Source organism: Phaenicophaeus curvirostris, chromosome 1, assembly GCF_032191515.1.
Source record: "Phaenicophaeus curvirostris isolate KB17595 chromosome 1, BPBGC_Pcur_1.0, whole genome shotgun sequence".
Taxonomy (NCBI): Eukaryota; Metazoa; Chordata; class Aves; order Cuculiformes; family Cuculidae; genus Phaenicophaeus; species Phaenicophaeus curvirostris.
Window position 1 is genome coordinate 122589493 of NC_091392.1, and position 22698 is coordinate 122612190.

The 22698-nt window shown below is 35.9% G+C and overlaps 1 protein-coding gene across 4 annotated transcripts in view; it reads left to right on the forward strand.

The window, feature by feature from the left end:
• Nucleotides 1-22698, forward strand: part of DMD (dystrophin) — a 1224073-nt gene that overhangs the window by 480705 nt on the left and 720670 nt on the right. For all 4 annotated transcript variants that reach the window (XM_069873469.1, XM_069873460.1, XM_069873489.1 and 1 more), the window contains 3 exons: nucleotides 2762-2941; nucleotides 8622-8800; nucleotides 17186-17309. In XM_069873469.1, the coding sequence (XP_069729570.1) occupies nucleotides 2762-2941; nucleotides 8622-8800; nucleotides 17186-17309 (483 nt within the window). The remainder of the gene's footprint in view (nucleotides 1-2761; nucleotides 2942-8621; nucleotides 8801-17185; nucleotides 17310-22698) is intronic.

The following is a 22698-nucleotide window of genomic DNA, read 5'->3' on the forward strand; positions in this document are numbered from 1 at the left end:
TTTACCAACATTTGTTAAACTAGTAGTTGGCAGGCATATATTTTCAGGCAGCAGTAAAGATTTTGAGTAAGCAGAAACATTGAGGTTGTTCCTGAACCAAGATCTGCATGCACTGATTCCTATTTTAGGATTAACGAGAGATTTTTGCAGCCCAAATTAATGTAATTCAGTACCAACCAAGTCAGAGTAGGATAATGAGAAAAAACAACAATCTTAAACACCTGCTCCCTTCCCTCCCTTCTTTCCAGGCTCAGCTTCACTCCCAAACTCTCTACCTATCCCCTTGAGTGGTTCAGGAGACAGAGTATGGGGGCTGCTGTCAGTTCATAACACTTTGTCTTTGCTGCAACTTCCTCTTCACACTGTTTTCCTACTTCAGTGTGGGGTCACTTCGATGGGAGGCAGTGCTCCATGAACTTCTCCAATGTGAGCGCTTCCCAGGAGCTACAGTTCTCAGTTAACTGCTCCAGCCTGGGTCTTTTCCATGGGGTGCAGTCCTTCAGGAACAGACTATTTCAGTTTGAGTCCTTCATGGGGCCACAGGTCCTGCCAGAAAACCTGCTCCAGTATGGGCTTCTCTCTATGGGGCCACAGCTCCTGCCAGGAGCCTGCTCTAGCACAGGATCTCCAAGGGTCACGGCCTCCTTTGGGCATTCTTCTGCTTTGGTGTGGGATCCTCCATGGGTTGCAGAGGTGTAACCTGCATTATCACCATGAGCTGCTGGGGAATCTCTGTTCCAGCTCCTGGACCTCAGTCAGGGTTGTTTTTCTCACACTTTTTTCTCTCCTCTCTTACCACTGCTGTGCAGCATTTTTTACCCTTTCTTTAAAGTATTTTCATAGAGGCACTACTGGAGTCACTGATAGGCTCAGCTTTGGGCAGCAGTGATTCTTTTTTGGAGCTATCTGGAACTTGTTCTACCCAATGTGAAGACAGCTCCTCATGTCTTCTCACTGAAGCCACCCTTGTAGCCTCCCTGTTGGCAAAATCTTGCCACGTAAACACAGAACAAACACAGTACAGATGCTGTTTCTCTTCTCTGCTCAACTTTCAATTCACATTTTCATTGTTATAGAAATGAAGGGGTAAAATATATTTTTAGTCAGTGCAGCAGTTCACCCAGTTCTAACATTGTGTTAAAGATTTCTTAATTTATATACTGTACTCATAACATCTCTTTGTAAGAATCTTTGTTCAGATAAAACTATTTTTTGGAATTTTTTTCTGTTCTAATAATCTCAAATGACTTCTTTTAGGGGATTCATTCAGTATTTGTATGTGAAAATTTATCTTCTTTGTAACTCTTCTGGGATCTACGTAGTCTAAAGTTCTGAAAAGCTGCTTAGACTGTGCTACTTTGTGCATTTAATAATACTGACATTTCTTCATTTTTTTCCAATGTTGATGGGTAGTCGCTCTAGTTCTAAAATTTTTTCCTTAGAACAACATTTTTTAAGTAATTTTCCACCTACTACTTATTCATTGTCACTATAATTGTCTTGAAATCCTTACACAAGCTGAATGGTGACACTTCTTTACTTATTAGAAGAAATAAATTAGACATTATGCCATTTTTTACTGCAATAATCTTTTAGCAGGCAAACAATTACTTTACAGCAGATGTTGCTGATTAGAATACTACAATGAGAAAGAAAATTTTTGGTGATACTTAAGAAAAAGAAAAACAATAATAATTAAAAACTTGAAATCTAGTAGATGCACATTGTCAACAAATAAGGAAACCACTTTATGATGTTTAAATATTATAATTTACAGTATAGATGTGACAGAAGTTATGACTGAGTTATTTGGTAATTAAGTTAATAAAGAAAGCAATACCATTTATTCTCCTGCAGATTGATTAATTACATATTTTGTTGCTAGCTGATTAGTATTTTAGGACTATTCTATTGGGAAAAACTCCAAAACCTAGATTGGTCACTGGAGCTGTGGATGTCTCTTGGACCTGTGAAGAGCTTACTTCATAGCGAGGTTTGCATGTATAGGTTTTGGGAGTTTCAAGATGCCTTGGCAGTTTACTGCAGTAGAGATGTGATGACTGATGATTTCTCCTTTTCATTTAGCATTCATGGGTTCAAGCTGTTTGGCAGCTTGCAGAGTGCAGAGTTTGTACGTGGGAGTTTCCAGACTTCCAGCTGCAGGGACCTTTCTTTGGCACACTTAGGAGAGCTGCTGGGGTTCCCAAGACTTCCACATTCCCTGGGAGTCTACCCCAATGTAACCAGAGCCTGCTGAGTTCTGAGAAAGATGAGGAATATATGATTCTTCAATACTGCCAAAACCAAACTTATTTGCTTTAAGCTTACTTTTTTTCTTTCTAGATTTTTTTTCACAGTGAGTTTTAGTATGAAATATATGACAAAGTATAACAAAACTTTAAAGTAACATTGTTTGAAATGTTGATATAGTTGTTAACATTAGTGCAGTTTTAAGGTTATTAATGTCACACATCTGTTAGCTGTTTGATTTATGTCACCACCTGAGGCATGCTGCGATGTCTGGAGTTGTTCCACCTGTCATGTTATATTGCTTTGTGAAGTGCAATGTGTCCATTCCACTATGTCAGCTCTGTTGTTATTACAGTAACAACAACATGGAGTTTATATGAAATACCTGTACACAGTTTTGGTTATTTATGATGCTCTCATTGGGATTTTTCTTCTAGGTTTGTTCGGTTTGTTGGTTCTTTTTGTTTCCTGTATGAATTACTGTTATTCCTGCTGTAACTTTGTTTACCAGATCCTAAAAGGAGATCTAGAAATGAAAAGACAAATGATGGGTAAGCTGAAGTCACTCAGCCAAGACCTCCTTGTAGCTGTGAAAAATAAAGCAATGGCTCAAAAGCTGGAAAGTCGTCTTGAAAATTTTGCCCAGCGCTGGGATAGCCTTGTGGAGAAGGTGGAGAGAAATTCTGAACAGGTTTGTTAAATCCATCATTTTGTCAATTGATGATAGCCAAATCCTTTTCCAGTCAAATGCCTGAATTAGTATTGGTGCTGTTGGTCACGTTTTATTTTTTTTTCCCCTGCATGATTGCCTAAGACATATTTTATTTTTAAGACAGCATAATACAACTATAACATAACTTTCTAGAATTTTATTTCCCTCTCTAGTTTTTGATCTCTCTTTATAGTGTAGATTACTTTCTTGAGTTGCTTACTATGTTTCAGGAATGATGCAATCCATAATGAAAGTACTCTTTCCAGTTACTTTATTTTTAACCCATAATAGTTTGTCACTTCAAATATATTGTTTTTATGGTTCTCTCGATGGAGTAGCATTTTATCTGAAATTAGTGTAAGAACTGTTTGCTAGTTAAAGAGAAATTATTTTTATTTCTTTTCAACAGAGGAAGTTTATAGTAGATTACTGTTTTAATTCTGCTCGTATTATGCTGATTTACACATTAAAAAGGCCATAAAAAGAGAAGTTTCTTGGAAAAGTAAAAAAATCATTCCTTACCTGTAGCCAAAATGCCAATGAAAAAAAGGAATATAATCCTCTATTATTTTGCCCTGCTCCATTATTTTAACCATAATATATTAAAAAAGAAAATTGAAGTGTCACATGTTTTTAAATCAGATAACAAAAATCAGTGCTCTAGGTGTGATATCGAAAACGTAGCTGTCAGGAATCTCATACTTATTGGATTTAAACACAAATCAACTCACCTTTTTGCAGCCCATTATCTCTTACTGACATGGAAGACTGACATCAAGACTTTTTAAAGACACAGAGCAGTATTGTACTGTGTGCATCTCTGTCCTGTCCTGAGAGGGCCTTTCATAGTTCCTGTCTACTTGTTTCAGTTTTGTTGACCATGCTGCACCTTTTTGTTGCTATATACTAATGCTTCTATTAAGTTATGTCTGAATAATCAAATAAAAGCTGCTATATTTCTTGTAGTGGTCTGAATACCTCTCAGTAACCTTGCTTCCAACTAGCAGTTTGGTCTTTTAGTTTGCTCTGTGACAGTATCTTGTGTAGAAGAAGCTGGGAAAATCAGTTTGGGAGAAAACAACACAAGAAAATGGGAAAGGAGTACAGTTTCCCTCAGTAACGGAAGGCAAGGCCTGTTTGTGCTACACAGCATTTGTAATAGCTGGAAATTTAGTTTAACTCTTGTATATTTTCTGTGGAGAACCCGTTGTTTCAATGCAGAGGAAAATCCAGAGATGCATTTTTGGTTTGGAATGGCTAGAATCACGTGATCTGAAGAAATTAGTAAATCACTCCAAGGTGTTCAAGAGTTATTTATATTGTTGATCAGTCATAAAAGCAGATGCTAGCTTTGAAAATGGAACTTAGATTATAGAAAAGATAGCCTCCTTGTGAAATGAGCAGTCCTGAGGCTGTATATCTATATATCGTAGAGGAGCACAGATGGGAGATACTTCAGATTCCCAAAACAGTGCAACTGTCTTATCATAGCAACACATTTCAGTTGATAAGCTTCAACTTAGTTAATTTCTGCAATGACAAGCTACTTTGCTTGGCATGGAGTTGATATGCTGTTGTAGGCATATGCCCCAAATTCTGGAGACAGTGCACATTCAGGGCTAACTGAAGGACTGCTTCTTAAGGCACTGTTATGGTTTATATATGTCCTCCGTAAAGTACTGGTGGTTTACTTTTTGACGTGTTTCTGTGAGGACAGGGCAGGTGATGTTAGTGTGCTTTATACGTTTATTCATTACAGACCTCATTGCCACATTTACACTGCAAGAAAAAAATGCTTCTAGAAGATCTAATTATTCTCTCTAATCATGAGCTGGGGAGGAGAGGAGTTGAAGAGGGTGGCAAATAAAACATTTTTTACTAAAATCTCCCAGAAAACGCATATTTTATTTATCGAACTTAGATATTGACTTCAAAATGAACTTTATTCCATTCATTAATAATTCTCATAGTACCTTCATAATTACGTATTTATCATTATTTCCCTTCCCTCTCTTACTGAAGTATCACTAAATGATTAACTTGTTAACAAAATAAGAAATTAAATGGAAGAGACAACCTCAGTCTCAGTTCAAAGCTGATTCTCAAGCTAGACATAGGAAGCAGTTATACGTCCCAAAGGAAAAGTGCAGAAAGTAGAACGTGTGTCTTCCCCCATTTGTCTGAATTCACTACTGCTGAATTTATGCATCTAATCTGGATTCTTGGCTGAAGCTTCTGCTGCAAATGAGTGGATGGCAAAGGTGAGAGAGAAAGATACCTTTTACAAAGTAGTTTGTCCTCGTTAGGAAAATATCAACTTACCTTCATTGATGACACAGTGGAAACAAGGACAAGGACAACTTGCTTAGACTACCTATGTGTATAACTTTAAAAAAACTCTAAACCACCTTTGGTGAGGTCATTCTGCTTCACTAAATTATACTGAAAACCTACCCAAACTAAAGAAAACACCATTCCTCATCCGAACTTCCCCAATCACAAACATACATTTCATCAAAGAACAGATGACAGCTCCAAAAGTGAATGTTAAGGAAAAATATGAGTTTATGAGGAATGAGGGCACTTCCAAAAGCAGTAATAAAGGATGACAGTAAAGGTAGAGTGCCATATAAATGAGAAGTAAAATTACATAAAACTACTGAAGCGCTATCAACACATTGTACATATGTTTGCCTCTAGAGCATGAAAAGAAATATTTAAATTTGTCCACTCTGAAAAGAAATAAGTTTTAACATGTTTCAGTGTGAAACTGCAGGCAAGTATTGTATTTTGAAAGCTTTTTAGCATGCAGCTTTGTGAGTCACACTTAGCACTTGATTTTCTAGTGGGCTAAAGGCCTAGACTACATCACCCCTTCTCAGATTCACATTTATTTGTCAGGAACTTAGAGGGATGAAGAAACTATACTGTCATTATTTGGACTGGTTTTGAACATTACATGAAACATACCAGCAAATAGATTTGAGGTGGGGCTTTGTTCTTTTTCTTGATGTTGTTATTTGTTTGGTTGCTTTTTTTTCCCCAGGGAAGCTATTAAAAGCTACTCCCTTTCTGGTGCTTCCTTGAGATTTTAAGGATTTTCATTTACCCTTTAAAGTATGTGCATTCTTTAAATGTGCAACAACCTTGCAGAGTTACATTGCAGCATGATCTTCAGTACCTTTTAGTCCTACCAATTTTTAATTAGAATGATTATGAACTTCAGATTCACATCTCTGTTCTCCTTTTGAGGTATATAGTATTTAAATTGTGCTCCTATTGATAAAGCATGAAAAATAGTTCTTTATTGTTTTGACATGCAAATCATTACCCCCACAACATCGTGGTTTAACTTCTCTGAGCATATGGTAATTGCACTACCTGCCTTTGAAGCACAGTTCCCAATCATGAGCTGAAACTATTTCTCCTGCGTAATTGGTACGATGCTGGAGATGACTTCTAAAGCACATTAGCAGTGGCTTATTCTGTTTTACACCTTCTTCACTATAAACTGTACCCTGGTATTGACTGGCAAATGGAAACATGACAGGATATGACCTTGGGTGTCAGAAACATCATCCTATCATTGATTTTTCTCTAAAACCAAGAGGAAAGGGAGGCTGTACTCAAAACTGTATATAAGGATCAAGCAATTATTTTGAGTGTTCTTAGCTATAAATTCAATCCAGGTAAAGATGGCATTAGGTGTTATCCTCAAATGTTATAGAACCCTAGACTTCAGAAGCTTTAATTTGCTTTTCCTTTCTGCCTCAAAAATAAAATTAATTAAAAATAAAATTTAAAAGCTGTATAAAGTTTTAATAAAACCACGTGGGATTATTTCCTTATTATTTTCATGATTTCTGTAGTTGAAAATATCCAAGTCAATAGGTCTTGCTGAGGGTGCTAATGCAAAAGTATTAATACATAATGTTGTAGTGATTAAAGTGTCAGTTACATGTTTTTCTCTTCCAAAAGTTTATGCAGTTTGTACATTAGAGAAGTGTCTGCAGTTCACAAGTAGCTTACTTCAACTGACAGAATCAATCCAGAGATTTAAAAAAAAATAATTATTTGAGTCTTAATTTTATGCTGTTCCAAATAGTCCAGATTATTCTCTAAAGTGGAGACAGCTAGTTATTTCTTAAGGGGGAAGTGTTACATTGAGCATTGAGATTGCCAGAATTACAGAGGTAATGGACTTTCCTGTTCATCACTTTCACTACCAGACTGGACAAAAATCAGGAAGACTGGGGTTTTTTTTGAAGACCATGTAACAGATTTGGCAATGTTGGCAACAACTTGGGGTTTTCCCAAAATTCTTTTTAGCTTTATTGGTGTCGCCTGCTGAGAAGTGGCTGGTTGCTAACAGTATCCACCTTTCCTTGTCTCTCTGTTTTTAAATATAAGAAAATATTTTGGGGAAAGTGTTACAGTGAAGTAACTGGTGTGCCTTTTCTACGTTTTATGTAGAAACACTAATATCTCAATAACTAAGGTAACTCAATACTTGTACTGAATTTCTGATGCAAGAAATACTAGATAATTTATGTATGTATATATTGTTTCATAGAATTATAGATACTGGCAATCCTGCCACTGAATTGGAAAGTTTTTCTAACTCTCACACATTGGCAATAAGCAGAGAAGCAAGACTTTCCTGGTATAACTTTTTCCTTTTATTTTCCATTTCGCTGCCCTTAAACTGCAAGGTGGTCATTGGAGCTGTAACTGTAGTATTTTGACAAATGAGGCATCATCTGACAGAACCAAAAAAAGAAGTGACCCATTTCTCATGAGTTTAGGAACTTGAGAACAGCTGGCCATGTTTAAGTGGCAAGTCTGTAGTTTGATGTATATGGAAACAAGTATAAACAGGCACTGCACATACAAACAGTGTCCTTCAAACAAATACAAGCTGAAAATATTCCTCATAGTTCTCTTTTTCTTTATTGCAGCTGAACCAAATGAAGGGTTAGTTTTTTTCCTGTATTATCAGGCAAGGTTAAGTGCATTAGACTGGTGGTGTTTACAGTGTTGACATATTATGTGTATTAGTATCTGTTATGACCCCTTAACATCAGCTTTTAATTGTGGAATAACAATGATGCAAATTAATTTGCCTTATAGTGCATGTTTTGTAATTTAAGGTTTCCTGACAGAAAGCTAACTGCCCTTTTATGCAAGTAGATTGTGATGAATTGCATTCTAGTTTGAAAGTTATTATAAATGCTAAAAATAACAATTGGTAATTTAGTGCTGTTAGCATGCCTTCATTATTTCACAAGGAATAAATCTTCAGAATGGAGGCAGAGTAACATACAGTGATCGTAGCATTTTATATATTTGCTGTCATCCAATTCCCTCATAAAATTGACATTTAATTTCTTTTCTTCATTCAGCGTGATTTAGAAGGAGCCATAGGATCATTCTGTTTAGGGTTTTCTGATTTTGATATTGACTTCTGCAGATATCTTGTTCACACAGGATGAGTCAGATGAACCAATTTGGTTTGAGTTGCATATAATGTCATCTTTTTCTTAAGGTTGGCCTAAGATCAGATGGGAGCAGTTTCTCAATATATTCTATTGTTACTTCAAGTAGTTTTAACTGAAGTTTTTCAAATAATGTGTGACCTCTGTTTTGATACTTCTCACAGATTTCGCAGCAGCCTGTCACTACCACTCAGACATCACTAACACAGACAACTGTAATGGAAACTGTGACTATGGTGACCACAAGAGAACAAATCCTGGTTAAGCATGCTAAAGAGGAACTCCCACCACCTCCACCTCACAAAAAGAGGCAACTCCTTGTGGATTCAGAAATAAGGAAGAGGTGAGAATCATTAAAAGATGCAGAGAGAACGCTGACAGAGTTTGTATGAGAATGCACAAACAGTCATTTGACTGCAATAGCTTGCTGTATACTTTTTTTGAGATAAGAATTGTATTGTTCTCTATTAAGGTACTGATTGATTATTATCTTTCTTTACTCAGGATGAGTTGTGGATTTTTTTTTGTGGTTGTAGTCCAACTATTTTGCAGTATGGAATGTTAGTCATTATGTCAGTATCATTGTGATAGTAATTTTACTCAGTAGAAGTCCTTACGTATGGCATCATAGGGTTCCCACTTGACTATAGTCTGAAAACTTGAGGGTCAAGAAGCGTTCTAATAGTTCTCAGCTTTTTACACCCTTTAGAAAGAATTTTTTAATAGTTACAATACTAGTAGTGCAGAAATTGCCTGGTTTCTTTCTGGCTTGTGGATCAGCAGTATAAATAACAGTTCTGCAGAGACAGAGTTGATATTTGGTGAAAGATGCAGTATCGTTATTTTCAGACTTTTTCCTCTGTAATTCAAGTACAAGTGACAAGGGATTTTAGACTAATACTATTATTATTAAAGTCACAAGAATAGTTTCTGATGAGTTTAAATAGAATTGGCTCAAGCATTGGAATAAGAATCTAAGAAGCTAGACTCATTACAGTATTTGTTTTGGAAATGTTTCTTTGATATTCAGACAAACATGAATTCCAAGGTAAAAGATTTAAGAGTCAATGGATAGTTTCAGACAAACAGTTTAAGACAAAACTTTATGGAAGGAGTTTCAGCTCAGAATGGTGGTTATTGTGTCTTCATTTGTTAAAATGTAAATATTCAATCTTGTAAACTAATATCTTTGACAGTATGCTGGTGTCTTTCTCTAGCATAATAAAGTTATACTGAGCATAAACATAACAATTGGAGAAGAAAACTTATCATAAAATTTAGGTGATCAACTAAAATGTTCATTGGTGACTAGGCACCCTTTTCATCCATGCTTTTTTGCTGGGAGACCCTCTCTGTTTTGTTCTTCAACAGTCAGTCAGTTACTTTCTGGGTCTTTTGTTGGCTGCATTAATTTCTAGGGGGAATTGTGTATATTTAGTTCTACCTACATCGAAGAAAAAAACAAGGCTGTATTACTTCATATCTTTTGGTTTCTGAAAAAAACCTAAGAGAATGGAGATTCTTAACCACCCTATTTTACATCATTCCGTATTGTATGTGTGTTTATGTACAAAATTTTCCCTGAGCACTTAATGACTAAGAGTTGATCATTCTCTACTGTTTCGTTTTTGTTTGATTAAAAAGAACCCAGCAGTTATTGAGTGCTTGTCAGAAACTTCTGAAGGTGCATAACCTGGTTGTGGTACATCTGTCTACCATCATGGTACAACATATTGTATGCTCTTGACCAGTGTTTTGGGGGCCACGGAGGAAGGTCATACTGGGACTGGGGTATTTTTAAGCTTTATGCAGAATTATTGCTGTAAAAGAGTATGCCCAAAATAAATGCATCAGGCTCCATTGCTACACATTAGGAAAAAAAAATGTGCTCCAGATTTTCTTTCCTGTGATCTGAATGTATTAGAAAGTCTAGAGAATGTCTTAAGAATGCACTGCACTTGCAATGTGAATTGCTAGGTGCTTAGTTTTAAGGAAGAAGAAAGAATAGTTTGGCTGCTCTGTGAATATTGTGTTCTGCATAAAATTATGGTCTCAAGTTACTTAGCTGAGGAGAAACAATTCATAGAATCATAGAATCATAGAATAACCAGGTTGGAAGAGACCCACCGGATCATCGAGTCCAACCATTCCTATCAATCACTAAACCATGCCACTTAGCACCTCGTCCACTCGTGCTTTAAACACATCCAGGGAAGGTGACTCAACCACCTCCCTGGGCAGCCTGTTCCAGTTCCCAAAACCCTCTCTGTGAAAAATTTTTTCCTAATGTCCAGCCTAAATCTCCCCTGGCGGAGCTTGAGGCCATTCCCTCTTGCCCTGTTCCCTGTCACTTGGGAGAAGAGGCCAGCACCCTCCTCTCTACAACGTCCTTTCAGGTAGTTGTAGAGAGCAATGAGGTCACCCCTCAGCCTCCTCTTCTCCAGGCTAAACAACTCCAGCTCTCTCAGCCGCTCCTCATAAGACTTGTACTCCAGCTCCTTCACCAGCTTTGTTGCTCTTCTCTGGACTCGATCCAGAGCCTCAAAATCCTTCTTGTGGTGAGGGGCCCAGAACTGAACACAGTATTCGAGGAGCGGTCTTACCAGTGCCGAATGATGAATGGCTGAGATTTACGCATCAAGCTTTCTAAAATGCTTTTAACTTTAAGTTTCTAAGTGCTTGGAAAGGGATTAGAAGTTTGAGAGAATCCGTTTATACTGAAGAATTGAGGAGAAACAATTGACTTGTATGCCAATAGCACAGACAAGAGTGAATGTCATGTTTCCCTTGCCCCAATTCACTGCGCCATAAATGCATACGAAAGAAGTTGTTGATTTTTCGTGTCTCCTAGACTTTTTGCTGCAGGTGGTGGAAAGCGGAGATAAGCACCTTTTTTCTTTTTTTTTTTTTTTCCTTCTCCTACCACTCCACCAAACAATCTAGAACCATCTCAAAGATAATGCTTAAAAATATCAGAATAATTCAAGCATGTACTGAGTTCTTTTACTACCTGTAGGAAAGCTCACATTTTTCCAAAGGTATAAATTTGAAACTGAGAAAGGAAAAATACTTGGAACTGTATGATATAGGTCTTGAAAGTATTTATTAGGTGTATCTCTAGTCCTAAGACTAGAGATCCTGTATACAAAATAAGAAATGGCATAGTGACAAATGAACTGAGAACATATAGTCCTAAGACTAGAGATCAATGTAACAAAAAGGCTGTAAATGTGAGAAAGGATTGCAAGGTAACATTTTCATTTTCATTATATTTACATATTCTGTGAAAAACAGGTCAGTTGTATAGCATAGAAAAATCTGCAAATTATTGTATTCACAGTGGGTTTTCAAAAAACAAACAGGTTAGATTCACTTAACATTTAAACATATTTATAATATTAATGTTCTTTAATAATGTGCAAAGATACCTTTCTTTGCTATTTAGTGCATAACCTTGTACATGCTTCCTTATGTTTCCAAGGAAAGTTTATTTGACATAACATTATTATGAATAGAATCTTAATATTCAGATTTGAAAGAGATTGTATGCCCTTTGTAGAAAAAGGCATGTTAAAATAGGATAGTTGCTCCATCTAGTGTTTTCTTCATTTAACAACCGTTAACATTTTTTTTTAAGAGAGAGTAGCCTTCATTTCTTTGAAATTTATTATATTTGGGATTCTAATGCTTCATTACTTAGAAAGTTTGGATTTTTATAGAAAACCATGTCAAAGTAAAATTTATAATGACATTAAAAATGGCTTTTTGATAGCTAGCTATTGTTTGAAATAGCCCATTGCTGTCCAGTGAATTATATTAGTCAGAACTAACTACTGTTTGCTTAGCACTTTCACAGCAGCTCAGCTGGGCTGTTTGATCCTTTTCTTCTTATGAAAATGCAGCTGTTGCTCTTTAATGTTGTCTAACACTACTTAGCAAATATAAAACTAGTAAAGCCATGTCTTCAATTTTCCTGGTGATCCTTGGTTTCAGTGCTGTAGCTGTGCAGCCAGTGTCAGAGGGAAGGATAAGGCAACTAAATCACAGCAGGATAATTTTTTGTTGTTTACAGGAGGAATAATTTATAAGCATTTTCATTTAGAGTCTAAGAAGTATGAGTATGTTGAGGTCTGTAAGCAGGGGCACTTTATAACTTGTTAGTGCTTATTATTTTTTAACCCTTTATCCTGTAAGCAAGGCATATCATGTATGCAAATGGCATAGTGACAAATACACTGAGAATCTATATTCTTCATATATGGTGTATGAAATTACCTGCTGTGTAGTAGGAGTGGTACCAGTTGACACTCACTGAAAGACATGATAACTGGATTTAAAACTGCTTTGCATCTCTAGCCACTGGCCATTTTCTGAAGGCAAATGGTGTTAATGAACAAACTTTAAAACAATCTCTAGATTTTCATTTGCCCTAGACATAAGAGGTTTCCGTACATAGGAGAAATGTGGTGGATCTATCAGAATTTCAGCAAATCCAAGTCAGGAATTACTGGTTCCTAATTACTAGGAATTAGCTCCAGCTCAGGCTGGGGAACGTATGGTTTATAATCATAACTTACTGGTGGTAAGATTGATAGCTGGTGTAAGAAGAAATATGAGGCTAATAAGAATATACTAGTGAAGTTTCTGAAGGATATTTACACTTGGGATTGATCAAGTTGGGGGGTTTTTTGACGCCTTGGTAGGCATTACAGAGGTATGCTGGTCATAATGTTTATAAGGATAGAGTGAATAGGCTCACAAGTGTCATTTAGACTGAAATAAAAGAAAAACAGGAAGGGAAAAATATTTTAAGAACAAAAAAGCTGTTGAATTAGGAGACAGGAGCATTACTATTTATTAACTAACAGCTGATCAGCTACAAATATTGAGGGGGAAGGCACATAGCAGGGAATCACATAATAAATCTGCCAGTCAGCATCATGTACTTTAAACTTGTTCTTTGACATGGTCTAGGCAACAACAAGCTACAAGCTGGGGATGACTGCTGGTGAGCTGGGCAGTTCAGACCAGCCATGGAAATACAGTAGTTCAGTAGTGTGGTTCTTGGATCAGAGTTATTTCATTCCCTGCAAGATCAATGTGTAGGTAAATGATCTTACGTTTGCCGAGCATACACAGTGGTAACATGCCCAGTATGCTTTTGTTTGAAGAGGGAAGGAAAAAACAAATGAGCAAAGGAAATTATGAGGTATTTTCTATTTGTGGAAAGAATGAAATCCTGAAATGACTGTCTAGATGTGGTAGCAGTAAGGCGGTAGCAATATCAAGATGAAATTAATTCAATTTAGATAAAGATAATATACTGTCACAGCATGACAGCAGATTACTTCACAACTTGTGCTCCTGTATGAACCTGTGATCCTGTATGAACTTGTACAACTTTCAAGTTGTTTGTGTAAGTATGTGGAAGGTCTGTGCATGCACATTACTTCACTGTCGTCATCTTACTGTGGCAATAAGAAAAGACAAAATTATGAGTTTAAAATATAACATTGCCTTTTGCTAGATGTTGTTAACTGTAATAACTGTAGATCTTTATAAGGTATATTGTATTATAGTCAGAAAGCTCTTTGATTATTAATAAAATTACATCTGTTTTTATCATGAAATATTAATAAAATAACACTTGCTATTACTTAGTGGTTTTTTTATCAGAAGTGTGATTAGATAGAGGGGTTGTAGGACTTGAGCGTCAGACTCTGCTATTTGGGGTAGAAATTCCATGCACAGAAAGAGAAAAACAAGATGCAATTAAATTGTGAAATGCTTTAAAGGTGAGGTTTATCATTTATTTAATACAGCAAAGGAAGGGAAAGCTAGAATAAAGAGTCATTTTTGAACAAGTGGCAATATCAGCAAGAGAGTTCTGAATGGGAATGTGAAGTGGACATACGGTTTAGTATAATCCAGAAAATCAATTTGTGAGGGACTTCCATGAAAATTTCAGTAGCGTGGATTGAAAATGTCAAGATGTTTTTTCCAACATACTCTGGAGAAAAAAAGAAGCTGTGTTTGAACTCAGCTGATATGTGTTGCCCTGTAGAGGGAAAGCAGCGAGAGCAGTAAAAGATAGTATCTCTCTTGTGGAACAGCAGAAGGAAAAACTAAATACTGCACAAAGAATAAATCCTCTATTGCAGATGGAATTTTTAGATGGGGAGCAAGCTAATGTGCATGTTAAATAAGGTAATTATTTAAAGTAATTGTCTGAAGTGGTTTAGTTTTTTAGTATCTTCCATAGATTTATTTTAATAAAGTCTACGTGTACGCAACTTTATTGGGTCAGGAAGACAATATTGCATTACTTTTTATGTCAAAAGTATTGTTACACTTAGGGTATTTAAAGACTGTATTGATCCTTTAATATCAATCTAGAATTAATACAGTTTGTAACTGCAGCTGTGCTCAGAAATGAAACATCCAGTCATGACAGCAGAATGATTAAATGCTCTATTCTACTTGTATTTCCTGGTTTTATACAAGCGGAACATAAGAGAATATTTTATTTTCAAGGCAACAGAAGAATGTCTTATGTTAAGGATATTTATGTGCTGCAAAAAGCCACTTAAAATTAACTTTAGTGTCTTTTAATCCTTTTCTGCCCTCTCTTTATAGTCTTTTGCGGGGGGGCAGGAGGCTTTGCTTCTGGAGTTATATTTAGCTCCAGAAGAAACTGCAAGTGACAGTGCAATCTGTTATCTGAGATCAGCTCTGTCAAGACACTGTCTGCTGTGGCTAGTACTTACCACTGTCTGAAGAATCTCTGAGCCATGGGATGTGTCCTGATTGTTTTGTTGTACTATTAAAACTGTCCCAAATTCTTCCATTCCTATTCCAGGGAGGATGCTGCAGAGGCAAGGGCTAAATGCTTTCAGTTAAGAAACAATCACTGCTAAACATTTTGCTTTTTCAGTTTCCATCCTATACCAGGCTAATACCAGGCTATTCTTCAGAAAGTTGGTTCTCGTTGGTCTTAGGTGCAGCTTGAGAATAGATCGAACACCAGAAGCAATACAGCTTTACCTGCAGCCAAGGGAGTTTAGTACTGAGGGAATGGTAAACTTCTCTTCTTTGTTTTCAGATGATTGATGTTTTGTGGTCATTAAATATATAATATACATTAAATATACAGTTATACACATTACAGAGGATAACATTATGTTTCAAGAAGTACAATAAAATAAAGCAGAAGTAGTTTGCTCTTAAGTGACAGTGTAGTTCAATATCAAGGATTAGAATCTGTTATGAGCACAGAGATCCCCTAACCATCTGGGAAGTTTCTTTTGTCTTCCATCTGTGAATATGTAATTCTCTATAAAATGAAGATTGATTCACAATCATTTTTTTTCACCTTTAATGAATTTTCAAACAAAATTACTGGGATTTGCTTTACCAGCATTTTTCCTAAGAGTTTATTATTTGAATATAGAGTATTTGACTGGGATTAAGGCAGTGTCTGATTCTTCTTTCTTCTGCTTTCATTATTTGTTAGTCAGTCCTTCACATTGTGTTAAATGGAGTCACAAACATTACAGTGGAGAAGGAAAAAATGGGAGGCATAATTATTAGATCAAACATGGAACTGTTTCATGTATTCAGTTTTTGTTTCTGTATATATGTATTTCTGTAGCACCTGATATTACGTTATACCCTTGTATTTAACCTCTTGTATATTTGGAGTATGTTTCTAAAAAATAGTTATTTCCTCAAAAGATATAAGTATCATTCAAGTTCTTGTTTTTAGAAGCTTTTCAGTTGTATGTAAATGATGCAACCTGTATTTACAAAGCAAACTGAGAGATACAGCTAATTACTTCTTTCTAGGTCTTTCTGTTCTACTGCTTTCATTGTATCGCAAAAGAAAAATCGCTTACAAACTAGATGTAAATATTGGAACATACAGTGCAATAAAGAAATGCAACCAAGAATGCAGTGTGGCACAACTGAAAAAAAATATTGTACATGTTAGCAATTTAAATATCTGCATATGATAACCTTCATTTTGAGATGCTACCTTCTGAATAGGTAACAAAAATTAAGATCAGTTTTAAAGGAGCTGATGAAAGAATCCAGTTCGTAATGAAGACGAGTGTAGTATAAAACTAGCCTAAAAGTATAAACAGAGAGTTGGGGATCTTAATTTGCAGTTTCCAAAGTTTTAAGTGTAGGAAAAGTATAATTTAATGTTGATTAGTCATTAAAATTCTACAATAAATGCCAGCCAGTGGAAGAAAATCCTTTCAAACAGTCAAATTTCCTTCTTAATTTCTTCATAACATTGTCAACACAAGCTGGGACAGAAATCTTGCAGGTGTGAAGGCTGCATTTCGTCAGCCAGATACACATTACATCCTCAGCTAAGCCAACAGGATTTGTGGTACGCTTTCTTCACTGTGAGAGCCACTTGTTTCATGTCTTCCAAAAACATCAGCTTGAAAAATTAGAATCTTTATTGTGAAAATTGTTGTATCTGTTCAGCTGTCAAATCAGGGTCTTAAAAATGAAGAAGTATTTCTGTTTCCAAATTTTAGAGTGAATAGCGATATGAACTATCTAGTGATATATGAGGAGTTTAAAGCTGTCTTTTGCTTAGAAAAATTGCTGTTTATTCACTTGTTTAAATAACCAGTTAAACATGTTTACTGCCATCTTATTTTTAGAAACTTTGTGGAAATACAATGTCTTATTGCATTTCTCTGTCTCTTAGGTTTGACTCAGATACAACAGAGCTCCATAGCTGGATGACCCGCTCAGAAGCAGTGCTTCAGAGTCCCGAGTTTGCAATATATCGAAAAGAAGGCAATCTGTCAGATCTCAGAGAAAGAGTCAATGTAGGAGAAATACTTCTATATGTCTGTTAGTTCGTATTGTCTTGTCAAAGCGCTTTCAAAGTCCAAGTTTAAATAAGTTCTCACTGTTTCTGTGAATTTAAGATTTTGGCACCAAAAGTGCTACGCAGCCTGTCTGAATAAAGAGATTTTTTTATTATTATTATTATTATTATTATTATTATTATTATTATTATTATTATTATTATTATATACTCATATTTAATTAAGGTATTCCAGACTCAGGAAAGTTTTAAGTAAAGTTGAAACAAAGACTATAAAGTACCTCTTAAATATGCACGATCATTCTATACTAACAGCTTAATTTGACATTATATATGCATAATTTGAAGGATTTGAAAAGTGTTGTCTTTTAGTACACGCTATAGAAATTCTATAGCTAATTCTTTTTACAGTGCTGAAAAATATACATGAAAATAACCAATCTTTACATTTTTGGGGTTTTTTTTCATGGAATCATAGAATCATTTGAGTTGGAAGAGACCTTTAAAGGTCATCTAGTCCAACCTGCCATGCAATTTTACTCTGTGGTGGTAATCAAAAAAGGTTCTTTTCTACTTTTGGCAAAATGAATGATTCCGCACTGCTTAAGGAGTAACTGTGTTTGTATAGACGTTTCACACACTCTGAATTTAGCCCTTGAAAACTATAAACTACTGCAAATTTTCTTCCATTTTTAGTTATTGTAAATAGATTAAAAAATGCCTGGTTTTTTATAAGATAAAGGGGAATTCTTTTTATAATTAGCTCTTATGGTGTCATAGTATATCATGAAACTTCATTAAAATATATGGTGACACCTACTTCTAGCACACAAACAGATAAAACAAAGTTACTGTATCAAGTTAGTTTTGTGGCTGCTTTTTCCACATTGTCTGTTTGCCCATCATAAATCAGCTATGATAAGATTGATTGTATCAGCTATGATACTAAATTTTATAAGTGCAAATACATATTGTAAAATTTCATGTTAAATCATAGTTTTCTTGCAATAATTTTCATTTTTTAATGTTGTCATAATACTATTGCTGGTAAGTACCTATTAGAATGTAATATCCTAAAGTTAGTTCGTGGCAACACTTCATGTTATGTAAAATATTCATATATATAAATGTTTGCAAAATGGATCAAATATACAGAGAGAGTTTGATGGGTTCAAATGCTTCCAGACCAGGGTAATGGGGTTAATCTAATACATAAATAGAAATACATTTAATTTTCTGAGTGCTTCAATTTTGGTTGTAGGTAAAATGAAAAAAAAAAGAAGAAAAAAGGAAATGCTCCTGTCTCCTCTTCGTGTATTCCCACTTTGAGGAACACTACAGTTTTAAAGATGGCAAATTAGCTTGTCTTGGCCTATGTGTTGCACTGGATACCTGCACTGTCAGGTTTCCCTACCCAATAAGATATTATATCTCATATTTTCAGTTTCTAACTTGTTATAAGAGCATTAAAGGATCCAGGAGCCATGGTTCACCTTCCTCCTTCTTTCCTTTCTTTGCTTCCGAGGAGGTGGTGATTGCTGCAAGTAAAGGGGGTGGAGGTAGGTGAACCACAAACCCTCCTCTGGTCCCAGCAGGAGTTCCCAGCAGCTCTTGCCTTACCTTGCCTTTGTTGGTGCTGAGGAAGAACATTGGGTCTGGAAGGCCACTACTTGGGGCACTTCTTCAGATCTCATTTAGGTTGGTGAAAACATACATAATATTAGAGGAAGAGGGAGGGAGGGAAAAGAAATGTGAATTTAACCAGTACATGGGCATTGTATGTTTGAATTCAAGATACTGCAGGTAATAGGAGATATTTCAGATGTTTCTTTGACCTCCTTGGAAATCGAATAACTGGATGGTTATGAAACCAATTTCCAGATTCTTTACTGAGAAGTAGTGCGGAAAAAGCATCTGCTTTGTATCTGAGATGAACCAGTAAGTCTAAATAGAAGGAAGAGAAATGAACATATGTCCTTACTTAGTATTTTTAAAGATCATGACCAGTTTTTATTTCACACGGTGTCACTGTTTTTTAAAATAAACATTTTATCGAGAAGATCAAGGTATGTGTAGGAGTTTCTAGATGTTTTAAGGGAGAAAACATTCTGATTACATTTACAAATTTAATAGAAAGAACTCTGAAATATGGCACTTGACAAGTACTGCATGTATTCTGTGTTGAATTGTTGTCAGTTAATGGAATTCTTTGTACACACTTATTAAAAAAGCCAAAAAAATATATATATTTTTAAATACTCAGTTTTACAGCTTGTCCTGACCTGACTGGTTTTTTGTCTGGTCTCCATCTCCATCCATAAAACTAGTAGCCAAAGCAGGAAATACTGCCCAGTTCATTGATTTGAGCAGTTTCATTGTTGCTTGTTAACGCTTTTTGTTTCTAATGCCCTCAAAATGACTCTCAAATCAATGGGAAATAAGATAGTATGGGTTTAAATTTGTTATAATCTCCAGTAAAGTTCTTGAAGATGTATTAAAAAAAGATGAAATGCCAAAAAGGAAAACATGTGTAAGTAATGACTGAAGAAGGTTGTATTGTACTGACATACATAGTCATACTCCAGTGTGGTGCTTAGACGTGCATGCATTCGAGCATGCACATGTGCATATGGAAGTCCCATCTTGCTCTCACTGGCTATCATATAGTGTAGCACAGAATGATGGAGGGATGCAGACTTTGGGAACAACAGCCACAAGGAAAGCTCTTTTGCCATCATTGATGATTCATCAAGTTCAAAAGCCTGCTCCCATCCCAACTTGGGGTCCTGGGGAGATGGAGCCAAGAGCAGGCTGTATGAAATACATTGGCTTTGTTTGCTAAGCCAGCTGCTTTTCAGATACCGGCAGTAAATTAGCCTTTGGCAGACATATTATGTAGACTGAATATATTAGACATGCTCTCTAAGTCCATTCCTAGGTCTGGGGAGAAGCAAAAATATTTATGGCCTTCTCTTGTCCAAAACATGAATGTTTGCCTTACCTGGCCAAAGAGACTGGATTCCATAATATAGAAATTGAATAACCATACCACTTCCTAAATAATGAAGAAATCCAAACATTATTGCCATAAACATTGTTATGCTGCGTCACATTTAATATTTTGCAATTAGTATGTATATTTTACTAAAAACAGACCAAATAATGGTTCAGGCCTTTTTTTTGTTTTTCTTAAGGTATAATGAGTTATCAGTATTACAAGTGGAAATATATGAAGGTTGAGGTGCAAAAAAATAAAACTTGCTAGATAGAAAATCCCACTTAGTTACAAGTCAGATTTGAGAGACTGCATCAGTCAACTGGGAATAAAACTCCTTGAAAGAGGTTTTGGTTAGCCAAGAAACAGCAGCTGGGAATTCAGAATCATAGGTAAACATATAAGAAACAGTTCTAAGGGTAAATGTCAGATATCCTAGACAATTAAATTTGTTCTCTTGGCATTCTCAAAAGCCCTGTTCTCATTTGTTCATTTTATTTTAGTGACCTTTTTCAGACATGCTCTCCTAGGCCTGGATATTTGAAAGCTGACTCACTGTCAGAGCCAGTGATGATAATGTTGCCATCTCCTGCCCTTGAGGGTAAATGGTCAGAGTCACAGGATATCAGGGAGTACTGCTACCATGCATCCTTTCATAGAGATCTAAAAGTGTGATGTTGACTTGATATGAAAAAATTTCAAATTCCTTGGACTATCAGTGTTTTTTAGGCTATTACGTCATTAACTGCCAAGTGAAATCTTGGGGTCAAATAGAATACTCAGCATTGTGAAAATAGCCTCCTCACCTTCAACTGACATTTAGCTAAAGATGAATTTTTGGTGTTATACAATCAATTAAAACAAGGCTAGTCTACATTTGCATTGATTGGTACAAAATAGTCCTAAAGAGAATTAATCCTTGACTGGATGAAAGCCTATAAGTGTAACCTTTTTTTTTTCTCATATTGGTTATTTTTTTTTAAAAAATCTTTTGTAGAAAAAAAATGGAGTATAAAAAGGGAAAGTTATATGTTTGAAAATATTTTGAAGTGACTTTGAAACTAACACAACTTTTCATCAAAAAACCCATGTTGATTACGATGTGCAGAATCTGAGTTTCAGAACTTCATAAGCCTCTTCGAACTTATCCCACCCTAATTCTGTCACAAATGAATCTGAATCTAGAGCCTTAAGGCTCTTAAGGAGTAAATGAACAGACAAAGCCAAAGAGGTAACTAAGAGCAGTTACAGGACTCATAAACTGTTTCTAGACACATTACATGTGACTGTGGAAATCCTGCTCTTGCAAGGCTTAAAAATCTAAAACACAGTTTGCAGCTTTCAGGATAAAAACAGCAGTGAGTACAAACAAATAGCAAGACTATGTGATCTGTATTATGATGTAACTAGGGGGAATTTTCTTCTTTCTCCCCAGATCAGGTAATTTGTCTTCATATGGGGACCAAGAGGATAGTCTTTTCTCCTTTGGCTAGCGTTGTGTTTTCTATGTGTAAGTGTATGTCTTCCTGTAACCAGTGTTAGACCTTCATTTTTATAATAGATGCTAATCACACAAAAATTAATGGAGGAAAGTAATAGATAGAAATTTTGATGTGTACTGTAGGATTTGCATATAGTACTTATTTTTTTGTCAGGACCTGGAAACTTGAATCTTTCAGGACACAGGTGGACATTTATCACCTTTTTTCAGGATACAATTCATTACTGGGCACCGAAGCATTCACTGCCGTTGGTTTCAATATTATATCATTTTTATATTTCAGAAAGCTGATTTTGCCCTCTTTTTTGGGTTGAGGAGGGTATGATTCTTTCATGCTCACTACAGATGCACTCATAATAATTACGCATCTGGCATTACAGAGTAAAATTGTTTTCAGTATATTTTAGTGGTTTTATGATTCCTTTGTGTTCTCTGTAGTTAGACTCATGTTAATTATACTTGGGATTGTAGACAGAGTAGTATTAACTAAGATTCTATAAGAAATGTAGAAACTCCACAGACTTTTTTAAAAAAATTTAGACAATATTTAAATTGTGCAGTGGAATGTTAGTGGCTCTTTCAGTGACATCCATCAGCAGGATGGCGAGTACTGCAGTAGAGTGACAGCCTGTAGCAGTGGGGCACTTGCCAGATCAGGGTGGGTGGCTCCTGGCTTTTGACACCCAGCAGCTTCCACGTGGTGCCTGATATAGGGGGATGGTCCCAGATGCTGCTGGGGGAGATTTAAACAGCCCCTAGGGAGCACCATGAACAGGAGGGTGGCAGACAGGAGCATGGCATGTTAGGTAAGTGCGGGGTGTGTTAGGTAAGTGCGGGGAGTGTTAGAAAAACAGAGCAGTTTGAGTGGGCAGGGCAAAGAGAGGGGCTGGA